At 49.3% G+C, this 12,406-nt stretch overlaps 1 protein-coding gene across 1 annotated transcript in view; it reads left to right on the forward strand.

Moving 5' to 3' along the window:
- The first annotated feature begins 566 nt into the window (after positions 1 to 566).
- Positions 567 to 12,406, forward strand: part of LOC146192219 (uncharacterized) — a 46,467-nt gene continuing 34,627 nt past the window's right edge. The window contains exon 1 of the mRNA XM_084600025.1: positions 567 to 707. Within this exon, the coding sequence (XP_084456151.1) occupies positions 576 to 707 (132 nt within the window). The 5' untranslated portion in view covers positions 567 to 575. The remainder of the gene's footprint in view (positions 708 to 12,406) is intronic.

The raw sequence follows: 12,406 nt of genomic DNA on the forward strand, positions 1-12,406 counted from the left end.
GTGGGTGCCTTTTCCCACTAGGCGGCATTCTTGAAGCCATGGTGCTCGTTGTAGAGGGGCTCGAGAAATTTGGCGACGTGGACAAAAGCGGGAGATGAGTCCGCTGTACCCACAGCCGTAACATATCGGTGGCTGGCTACTCTGGTAGCTGACAGCAGGACATTTGGAGGCCGAGACGAGGTGACAGACACGCTACGATGTGCATCACGATGCACTTAATCCGAATTGGATGTAAGCTACCGAAAATAAGGGCGGGAGGCCGATTGCTGCGTCAGCTGAATACCGTAGTTGAAACTGTTCGCTCCTCCTTATCATCGAACCGATGTCTTCCGCCTGCCGGTTGTCTATATATATATAATATAAAATAATATATATATATATATATATATATATATATATATATATATATATATATATATAGAAGTACGGCAGGAATATCTTATTATTAAAGCTCCTTTGCACTAATAGAGATATATTTAGGGGTGCATTCGGAGGTGTTAGACTATACAATTTTTTTTTATTTGTTGATGCGCGCTGACGTTCACCTGTTTCTCTTTTAGGACGACGTCCTCTGGATGAGAGCATGGTTTGAAATGCCGCTCGCCGTGTCTGCTACCGCTGGCATCTTTCAGATCAAAGAGGAGTTGTCGGGTTCTAGTGGAGGGACGTTGTGCCGAAAGGTCAAACTGTTGCCTCGCGGCATTGAGGTATGTACACATTTTCTTGCAGACGCGCCCTCATAATTGCAACTGCATATCTGAGTCCTATAATAATAAAGAAAAGCTGAAAAACTTTCACCGCGTGCCTGTAGCCTCTGCCACCTGTCAGATAATAGGTGGGAAAAGCTACTTGCCAGCGACGAGGGGCGGCAAAAGAGAAAGTAAGGAATCCATTCTTTGCTCCTCTAAGGAAGAAGTGACATAGATGAAGACGGGGTTATAACTAATTATTCGGATCGAACGAAATTGCCAGATGTTTCAAAAAAACGAATGACAAAAGACATGCTAATAACAAAAACTTTTATATAACGAAACAGACAGGCATTGTGCTCCTTGTGACTGCATCAGCAAAGTAGAAATTACTGGTGCTTTCCTATTTACTCATCATCAATAGGATTGATTGCGATAACTTTTGCTTTATTTATTTGCTAAATGCATTATCTAAAATGCCTTGGCAGAATAAGCAGAACGTGTCATACAGAGATGCTTCTTTTTTGCTGCGAACAAGTATTACTGAGCGAAATAATATTTTATGCAAAATACCATAATATAGGACATTATTAACAATAATTCTTGTACCACAAACAATAGATCGCAGACAGACAGTTAAAGAATCGCAGTTGGAGCGAGTGAACATCAGGGATTCAACTGTCAAAGTAAAGGCATGTCTGTGGAAATATAAACAAGTAGCCTCGAACCACTCTCAATTTTATTTGGGAATTGAAATCTCTAAATAGATTAGAAACTTTGCATAAAGGTGGCTGTGAAAAGTGTTTCGACATTTTGTTACGCGTATCCGTCCAGTAAATCTGGTACCAAAAGGCCTATGTTTTAAGAAGAATTTCGCGGAAGTGTTCGGCCGCCCAGCAGCGCGTAAGCTTCGTTCCCAACAACGTTTACATGATCGTCCTCCTTGCACCGACGAGACGTTTGCAAGTTACATTGGGGAAATCGTTGACCTCTGCAAACGCATCAGCCCATTCATGCCGGAAGCGGATAATGTCGTACTGAGGACGCCTTTCAGATCCTGTTTCAGGATCAGAAAGATCCTGTCACCGTAAGTGAAATCGTGAAGTTTTGCCAGAGCTACAACGAGCTCCGCAAGCAGCGCGCTTCTACGCGGCGATCCGATGTGTGCGGCGAGGCCCTCCCCACAGCTGGTTTCTTCATGCACGTTCCTGCCTTCCATTCACCGTCGCAGGCTGAGCCTTCATTGCAGTCCCCTCTAAGGTTTCGTACTGCGGACAACCGTCCGATTCGCTACACCTATGGTCGGCCGAGCCATGTTGCACGCCTTTATCGCCAACGCCTTCCAGCTTCTCAGCCTGGCATGAGGTCCTACCCGAACTATATCAAGACACGCTCGCAGACTACTCAGCCTGGTCCTCACTTCGTATCACACGATTGCCAAACATATTGTTAAGGTTTATTTACAGAATGGTTCTGCACCTTAGCCTGATGTGCTAACCAACAGATGGTGAGCTTCCTCTTCTTCCACTTCTATCCCGGAGAGCCTCTTTTTGCACTTTGTTCTCTTCTGTTCGCATGCCTGACATTTCCCCCTTCGCAGACGAAGCCCATGGGCTGTCAGTCAGAGTCCCGAGCGAGCGTGGCAGCGCTTCATTCTTGCGACATGAACTACCTGTGTTTTCCGAGAGGGGCGACCTTGGGAACATTGGCGACACACGACGTAGTTCAACTCATTGATGCGTTTGAGCACAATAAATGGGCCTGTGTAGTGCGACAACAGCTTCTGGGACAAACCACGCTTGCGGAGAGGTGTCCAGAGCCACACTAAGTCGCCGGGAAGATAGGCAACATCCTGATGCCGACGATCGTAGCGCTGCTTAGAGCGGTCCTGCGAGGCCAGAGTGCGTAATCGGGCGACCCGACGAGCCTCTTCAGCGCGGCAGAGGGTGCTCGAAACAGACGGCTCGGTGTCGAGCGAGAACGGCAAAATGGTGTCAAGAGAACGTCGAGGCGGATGGGCGTAGAGGAGGAAAAATGGACTATAGGACGTTGTCTCATGCTTCGAGGTGTTATAGGCGTAAGTAATGAAAGGAAGCACGTCATCCCAGTTCTTGTGCCGCGAGTCAACATACATCGCAAGCATGTTCGTCAGTGTCCGGTTTGTACGTTCGACGAGGCCATTTGTCTGGGGATGGTACGGCGTAGAGTGACGCAACTGGCAAGTACAATAGAGCAGAAGCTGTTCCACAACATCTGCCGTAAACTGGCGGCCTCGGTCACTGATAATTACACGAGGAGGCCCATGACGGAGGACGACAGCGTGAAGAAGAAAGAACGAGACGTCAGCGGCGGTGGCGGAAGGGATGGCGGCAGTTTCACAGTAACGCGTCAGATGATGAACGCACACGATGACCCAGCGATTGCCTTTGGACGAGCGGGGAAACGGGCCTATGAGGTCAACACCCACTTGCTCATATGGTGTGGTCGGTGGAGTCACCGGATGTAAGTGGCCCGGTGGAGAAGTGGTGGGGAGCTTGAACCGCTGGCACTGCACGCAGGAGTTCACGTAACGCTGAGTCGTTCGACGCATATTTGGCCAGTAGAAACGTTCCTTAATGCGCGTAAGAGTCCTGGCAAACCCCAAGTGCCCAGCTGTAACGTCATCGTGCATAGAGTGTAGAACAGAGGAGTAGAGGCTAGCCGGAACGACTAGCAGAAAGCGTGCACCGCCAGACGAGTAATTTTTTCGATACAGCAAACCATCGCGAATGCAGTAAGGGTTCGCAGATGCCGGATCATGAGCTTTTTCAAAAAGTAACACCAAGTCTTAATCTTTTCGTTGTTCTTGCTGGAAAGTTGCAAGATCCGGAAATTGTACGGAAACGGCGGCAAGATAGTCGTCAAAGTTGTCATCGCAGAGGGTAGTTGCGAGAGGCAGCCGCGAGAGGCAGTCAGCGTCAGCGTGTTGGCGGCCACTTTTGTAAGACACTGTAAAGTTGAACTCCTGAAGGCGTAATGCCCAGAGGGCCAGCCGACCGCAGGGGTCGCGTAGATTCACCAGCCAGCAAAGCGAATGATGGTCGGTGATGACTGTAAAGGAACGTCCATAAAGGTACGAGCGAAACCGCTGTACGCCAAAAACGACGGCAAGGCACTCTTGCTCTGTCACGGTATAGTTGCGTTCATACTTGCTAAGGGTGCGACTTGCGTAAGCGACAACGTATTGGTTTCCGTCATGCCGTTGTATGAGCACAGCACCCACGCCGATGCCACTTGCGTCAGTGTGGAGTTCAGTGGGAGCTGTCGGGCTGAAATGACGCAGTATGGGCCGCGAGGTAAGAAGAAACTTGAGCTGGCGAAACGCAGAATCACATTCAGGAGTCCATTTCAAAGGAATATCCTTCTGCAAGAGGCATGTGAGGGGGTAGGCTACTTCAGCAAACTTAGGGATGAAGCGTCGAAAGTAAGAGCAAAGTCCCAGGAAGCTCCAGAGTTCTTTCACAGACTTGGGCTCTTTGACGAAACTGACAGCTTCAATCTTCTGTGGGTCAGGCCTAACACCGTCTTTGTCAACCAAATGCCCAAGCACAACGATCTGTCGTTCACCGAAGCGGCACTTCTTAGAGTTCAGCACAAGACCCGCTTCCTCCACGCAGTTAAGGACCACAGCTAAACGGCTGTTATGCTCGGCGAAGGTCCTCCCGATGATCACTACGTCATCTAGGTAACACATGCAAATTTGCCACTTCAGTCCACGCAGAAGAGTGTCCATAAATCTTTCAAAGGTAGCCGGAGCGTTGCATAGGCCGAAAGGCATCACGTTAAATTCATACAACCCATCGGGAGTCACGAATGCCGTCTTCTCCTTGTCTTTCGGATGCATCGGTATCTGCCAATATCCGGACCGTAAATCAACAGATGAAAAGTAGGAAGCTGAATGGAGGCAGTCAATGGCATCATCAACACGCGGGAGCGGGTAAACACCCTTCTTGGTGACAGTATTGAGGCGGCGATAGTCGACACAAAATCGCCAGGTGCCATCTTTCTTTTTCACGAGAATCACAGGGGCGGCCCACGGGCTAGATGATTCCTGAATGATTCCTCTTTGCATAATATCACGGACCTGTTCGTCAGTTATCTTACGTTCTGAAGGTGAAACACGGTATGGTGTCTGTCTAATCGGGTGTGCAGATCCAGTGTCGATCATGTGATGGGTGCGGGAAGGTGGAATCGGTGGTGGCTGATCTCGAGCAAAGTCGAACACGTCCGCATGTTTCATAAGAACCTCCATCAATATTCGGCGATCGTTGGTGGGTAGCGATTGATTTATCATGGACTGAAACTGGGAATCAGCATGATCTGGACGTCTAGTTGAACGAGCAACGCCGTCACTGAACGCGGCGATATGCATAGAAAGGCGTTCTTCAAAGTCGGCGAGTTTCAAACCACGCGGCAATACGGCCGGTTCATTGGTATGGTTGACATGGCACGGCCCTCGCTCACTCGAACAACGCTGCGGGGTACCAACACACTCTTTTTAGCACCAGAAAGGGAAGCGGGTTCCACCAGAGCGTCGAAGGCATTGGGAACCGCGCCCGAAGACACAACTGGGACGAAGATGGCGGACATCGCCGGAACGACGGTATCCTCGAAGACAGAAAACACTTGGACAGCCCGCGGCGATTTTTCTATAAAGGCCGATCGAAGGCTGGGGCTTATTGATATCTCGCCACTGTTGAAGTCGAGAGTTGCGCCACACTGCTGTAAAAAGCCAACTCTAGAATAACGTCGTGCGTAGAGCGAGGGAGCACCGTAAATTCAGTTCTAAACTCGTGTCCAGCGATCGCTACATTTACATACAAATACCAAGTGGAACCAACGATTCTCCCCCTACACCTCGAAATATGACAGTTCTATCCCAACCAAACATAATTTTGCGGCCGAGACGGTTCTTAAAATCTAAGCTCATCACGGAAACTGCAGCATCCGTATCCACTAAGGCCATAACACAAACACCATCCACTAACACTTCCAAGCGGTGCTTCAGCATAACGACCGGTAGAGGAATTGGCAATATCGATGACTTGGCGACCGCACCTCCATCGGCCGCACACGCTAGTTTCCCGGTGGCGGAGAAGAACGGCGGGGAGAAGGCGATTGTCGGGAGCGGCGGGCAGGAGGCGTCAGGCTGCGATCAGAAACTGGTGAGTCGTTGCGTGGTGGTCCGTAACGGTAGGAGCCCGAAGGAGGGGGATAGGTCGGGTCACGGACTTATGGACTCACGGTAGAACGGCGATTCCACCATTGGCGCTGGTAGCGTGTTGGCGGGTTCCGGCGGCGGCAGAATCTGGATATGTGGCCAAGCATACCACAGCGGTAACAGACGGGTGGTTCACGAGCACGGTCCAAATAATAGTCCTCGGTAACAGGATCGAAGCGATCAACAAAGTCCAGCCGCTGGGGTTGTTGCGGAGGAGGTGGCGCCCTGTAGTGGGTACGAGCTGGGGGAGCAGGGCCATATGAGTGGTTTGGGTGGTTACGGACGGGAGGAGGAGTGGTAGAACGCCAAAAAGTGCGCTGGATGGGAGCTGCCTGCAGGGAGCAGCTATCACAGGGGATTGCACTGCGGTTCACATCTTGATGGCGGGAGAGCTCATCACGGACAATTTGGCGAATCATGTCGGCCAAATGCGGGGGCTCATGTGAATGCTCGTGAGAATCCACGCTTGCAACAGTGGTCACGTTAGGCAGACGGCCGAATTTCGGGGTTATGCGACGCAGCTTTAAAGTTTTGAACGTACGACAGTGCTTGATCACGGCCGTGGGAGAATCCAAGTTTTCTTTGGTAATTAAAAATTTTATACGTCCACCGTGATGCCCTTTAAGAGGTGGCCAACTCTGTCTTCGTCGGACATGCTCGGATCCACCGCTTTGCAGAGTTTTAGGACCTCTTCTATGTACATTGTGCATGTTTCACCAGGCCCTTGGGCTCGCTGGAATAAAGTCTGCTCAGCGCATTTCCGTTTTGCCGTGGTATCCCCGAAACAATTTCGAATCTCCTCTTCAAAACGCTCCCAGCTCGTTAAGGACGCTTCATGGTTCTCAAACCATGTCAGGGCTGTGGAGTCCAAGAAAAAAACATTTGCCAGCATTACAGTGGCATCCCAGCGATTGTACTTGCTCACCCGCTGGTAATTGGTGAGCCAGTCGTCCACGTCTTCGCCAGCCTTGCCAGAAAAGGTTAGCGGCTCACGGTAATGCTGCCATGCGGGTGCCGCTGGACCTGGCTGCCGTGCATCGCCGTCTTGAATCATTGTGGGTGTCAAAGGGGGGAGCCCAGCGAGTCGTCGGCTCGAACGAGGTAGAGAGGTATCCGTGGTTATCTTTCAGCACCTTCCACCACACTGTTAAGGTTTATTTACAGAATGGTTCTGCACCTTAGCCTGATATGCTAACCAACAGATGGTGAGCTTCCTCTTCTTCCACTTCTATCCCGGAGAGCCTCTTTTTGCACTTTGTTCTCTTCTGTTCGCATGCCTGACAATATGCTATTCGGCGATCACATTCTCCTCGTTGCTGATCGCCTTCTCCGATGCTCCCACTTCGTACCGGTGCCGTTGAGGGAAACTAGCACCCGCAGCTCTCGGGACAATAACTCTGCTTGTTTAGAATTGCTCAAGTCCTCCGCGGCGTCCCGCTAATGTTACCAAAGTGTTTGTAGAAGGCGCCAAGGTTCACGCTCTCGTCGACATGGGAACAGTCGTCTTAGTCATCATTGAAGCACTCTGCTGTCTATATCGCAAGGTTACCACTCCGCATTCCGAATTTTCGCTCTGCACCACATCATCAAAGCACATTCACCCCTCAGCGTCTTGTGCAGATATGCCATCGAGCGTATTGTTCTGCCAAAATGCTCGCATGATATCATCCTCGGATAAGATTTCCTGTCCACTCGTCAGGCCGTTATTGACTGCGGAATGCATATTGAAACCGTGCGAAGCGACAGTGGCGAAGTGAAGAAAGCGCAGGACAAAACGCAGAGCTTCAACTGAGGTTTACTATAAGAAAAAACTAAATTTATACAAGTCTCGTAATTATATTTGGCAAGCGGCACACATCATCATATCACACAGGCGTGATTACGCGCCTGTCACAAGTTAGCATCTAGATAGTTGAATTCATTTTTGGATAGGGATACCGAACTGGGGCGTATAAAATGGCCATTCTTTTTTTTTATGCAGCATGCTACAAAAATTTCTCTGCTAAGCTGGGTCGATAATTTTTACACAATTGTGTCACGGAACCTGGGTGTGCAGATACGGCAATGGCGACAATGTTTTGCCAATACCATACCTGCACACTCAGGTTCCGTGACACAATTGTCCTGAAAAAAAGTTATCGACCCAGCTCAGCAGGGAAATTTTTGTAGCATGCAGCATAAAAAAAAGAATGGCCGTTTCATACGCACCACTTCGGTATCCCTATCCAAAAAAGAATTCAGCTATCTAGATGCTAACTTGTGAAACGCGTGTCCCCATGCCTGTATGACATGATGTCTGCTGTTTACCACATATAATTACGACTCTTGTATAAATGTGGCTTTTTCTTGTAGTAATCCTCAGTTGAAGTTCAACGTTTTGACCTGTTCTTTCTTCTCTTCGTTCCTGTCGCTTCGCGCGATTGCAATATGCATTCCATAGTCAACCACCAACTAGCCCGCCTTCCCCTTTTACATTATTGACTGCGATTGCTCGGAAATCGCCTTTGCCCCCTCTGTGACACCCCCTTCTGTGACGCACCTCCCCGTACTGCAAAACTTTTTGTCGCCAATGGCACCGACAATCTTCCGTTTTCTGCTGTCCTCGTACAACTCTCTTGTGAGTGTGCCTCCTTTGACTGCTATTTTCGCACCTTATGAAGCCACCTACCCCCACCCCTGCCTCCTTTTTCCGTTCGCAGCTCTCAAAATTAAAGTCTGCGAGAGTTACATTTACGCCTCGAACCTATTTTCTTGCCCAGCAGTCCTCCTCCATGGCGAATGCATTGTACGTCTTGAAGAACTTCATCCCGCTCATATAAACACTCTTGTTGATACACACCACCACTTCCTTTGACGTTAGTCTATGCATTGAGATGTTGCTACCTGTCACATGTAAGCGGCCAGATACCGAGGCTTTTTGCGAAAGCAAAGACGACAGCGAAAAGGATTAAGTGGACAAACGAAGGATTAGGAAGATGAAGAAGTAGTCGGTGACATGGCAAGCGCTGATGGGTGAACAGAAGACGATGAAGACGACGATAAGGCTGACGTGTATCAACGCGGAGGTTATAAAAAGGCGCGACATGGAGAGGCAAGGGGTTGGAAGCCAGAGAAGCGGAGGCTCCGGCAGGTGAGGAACGCCTTGGCTGGAAGTGAGCAACGCCGGCTGCTGTACCAGTGCCCTCATGTTCTACAGCACTGCACTGTAGACTCCCTGCTGCTCTCGAACCGGTTCTAGGGATAAGGTGACTACTCAGCCACCTGCAACGTCAAAGAGGGCAACTCCAAAACTCGACCACCATCCACCTGCATCGCCCAGGAGGCTCATCTCAATGCCGCCACGAACGCCAACGTTGCTTCAGCCTACGCTTCAACGGGAGGTCGTCCGTTGCGGCCAACAAGATCAGCTAATTGCAAGCCGAACGCCCCCTCGACGCCGACGCCATTGACTGGATCCATGAAACGCATCGCCCGCTTCGAACTGTAAGCTCGAAAGTGAAACGCTGTTTTTTAGTCTGAAGCATCGTGTCTATCATTAGTACTTGCAGGCTGTGTTAGTGTTTGTCAATTTTGTTTGCGTGTTAGCGTCTGCGTGTGCCTGTATTAAATGTGCGTCTGTTTTGGTACGGCTGGCATCAAGAGTTCATGCTTTCTGCCTGAGCGTTCTCCGGAGATCCGTGACACTACCACTTCGACTCTCTCCGACGTTTTTCAACTTGCCATTGACGCTGATCTTCCCCTTGCATAACGTGATAAACTTGTCGCCCTCCTGCAGAGCTTTATTTCTTCACTCGACCTTCCTCAAGCTGCCTTGGCTCGCATGCCTGTCGTAGAGCACACCATCGACACCGGTACAAACACACCTATGCGCCAGCGCCCCTATCGTTTGTCGGCTTCTGAGCACCATTTAATTGATGGTCACGTGGACATGCTTTGCCAGGGAGTCATCCGGCCATCGCACAGTCCCTGGGCGTCTTCGGCTATGTTGGTACCTGAAAACTGTGGTTCTTTCCGACTTTGTGTCGACTATCACTGCTCCACAAAATCACGCGCAAGGGCGTCTATCCTCTGCCATGCATCGATGACGCACTAAACTGCCTGCAGGAAGCCGGTTTTTTCTTGTTAGATTTGCGACGTGGCTACTGGCAGGTGCCAATGGGTGACGCTTACCACTCCAAAACCATCTTCATCACACACCGCACGTATCATATCAGTTCAACGTCACCCTTGAACTTTGCAACGACCCGGTCACCTTCGAACGCCTGATGGACATTGTTCTTCATGGATTCAAGTGACAAATAAGTATTGGCTATCTTGATGACATCGTAGTCTTTTCTACCGATTTTCAATCTCACCTGCTCCGACTTGAGGACTTCCTCACTTGTCTTGCGGCCACTGGCTTGAATTTACAAAAGTGCCAGTTTGCTGCTTGACGAATACCTATTCTAGGTCAAGTAGTTTCTAAGGACGGCATTCTTCCCAACGCCACCAAACTTCGTGCAGTTGCCGAATTTTCGTGCCCAAAATTAGCGAAGCAGCTCCGCAGTTTCATCGGCTTGTGCTCCTACTTTCGCCGCTTCGTCTTAAATTTCACCTCTATCATAGCCCCTCCCACACAGCAACTCACCGGCAGCTCCTACTAATCCGCCTGGACGGCAGCTTGCGACGAGGTCTTCAACACTTAACGCGCCTTTTGATTTCATCTCCCATCCTCCACCACTTTTACTCGGACTGCGCCAACTGAGATTCCCACTGACGCCAACTTTAGCGGGCTAGGTGCCGCTCTCACCCAACGCAAACCTGGTTTCCGCGAGAATGTAGTGGCGTACGCCAGCCGGACCTTGACGAAAGCGGAGTCCAAATATTCCGTTATGGAAAGAGAATGCTTGGCCATTATTTCATCATCACCATCGGCCTGAATATACCTACTGCAGGGCGAAGGCCTCTCACATATTCCTCCGATTAGCCCGGTCCTGTGCTAGCTGCATCCACTTGACCCCTGCGAACTTCTTAACCTCATCCACCCACCTAACTTTCTACCGCTCTCTGCTACACTTTCCTTTCCTTAGAATTCAGCTTGTTACCCTAAGCGACCGTCGGTTATCTCTTCCCACTGCTTGTCCTGCCCATGCCCATTTCCTCTTGATTTCCACTAAAATGTCAGTAACTTGATTTGCACGCTTCCTATCTCGTAACTTTACCCCTCCCATTTTTCGTTCCATAGCCCTCTGCGTTGTCCTCAACTTAAGTAAAACCCTCTTCGTTAGCCTCCATGTTTTAACCCCATAGGTGAGTACAGGTACGATGCAACTGTTGTATACTTTCCTCTTGAGTTATACTGGTAAGCTGCTAGTCATAATCTGCGAGTGCTTGCCAAATGCGCTCCATCCCACTCTTATTCTGCTTGTTCTTTCCCTTTCATGGTCCGGATCTGTGGTTACTACCGGTCCTAAGTAGACATATTCGCTGACTACTTCCAGTGCTTCGCTACCTAACGTAAACTGCTGTTCCTTCCCGAGGCTGTTGAACATTACATTAATCTTGCATAATCATTTTCAAGCCTACCTTTCGAATTTTTCTTTTTAGGTCATCTCATTCTTTGCAATTCACTCTCAGAGTTACTTAGCAAGGCTATGTCATCAGCAGATCACAGATTACTGAGCTATTCTCCATCACCCTTATCCCTAACTGCTCCCATTCCAAGTTTTTTAATACTTCCTCTAAGCAAGCTGTGCAAGCTGTGAATAGCAGTGGGGAGATCGTGTCTCCTTGCCTAACACCTTTTTTATAGGAATTTTGTTACTTTCTTTATGCCGAACTATGGCTGCTGTGCAGCCACTACATGCATCTTGAAGTACTTTCTCGTACGGCTTCTCTACACTGTGACTTCGCAATGCCTGCATGGTCGCCTTGGCTGCTACCGAGTAAAATGATTTTTCGTAATCAATGAATGCTATTGTATAGGGGATGAATATATTCCGAGCATTTTTTCTATCACCTGGTTTATGGTACGACCATTATTCGGGCCATCAAAAAATTTCGTCCTTCGTATACGGCCGACCGTTTTATGTGGTCACTGATCACCACGATTTATGCTGGCTAGCGTCTGTCAAGGACCCCTTTGACTCAATTATACCAACTCGGATGCTCATTTGCCCTCGCCCCTACCTCGCCCTTCATCGTCTCATCAAATCTGCGCCTACGATTTGTCTTCATATGCCAGTTACGACATGGCCACGGAACAGCGGCAAGACCCGTGGATAGCTACCCTTCTGGACTTTCTTTCAAGTCTCTTTCCAGGTCATTCCTCCAGAGCACACGTCCGCCAAGCCTACCATTTTTTTTCATTCGTAATGGTGTGCTTTATCGCTGAAATTACTTTCTGAATGAAAGGAAATTGCTTTTAGTTAGTCATCCCCCGTCATCTCCACACCGACATTAGCGCAACCTTCCATGC

This window comes from Amblyomma maculatum, chromosome 4 (assembly GCF_055883805.1).
Source record: "Amblyomma maculatum isolate TAMU_Amacu chromosome 4, ASM5588380v1, whole genome shotgun sequence".
Classification (NCBI taxonomy): Eukaryota; Metazoa; Arthropoda; class Arachnida; order Ixodida; family Ixodidae; genus Amblyomma; species Amblyomma maculatum.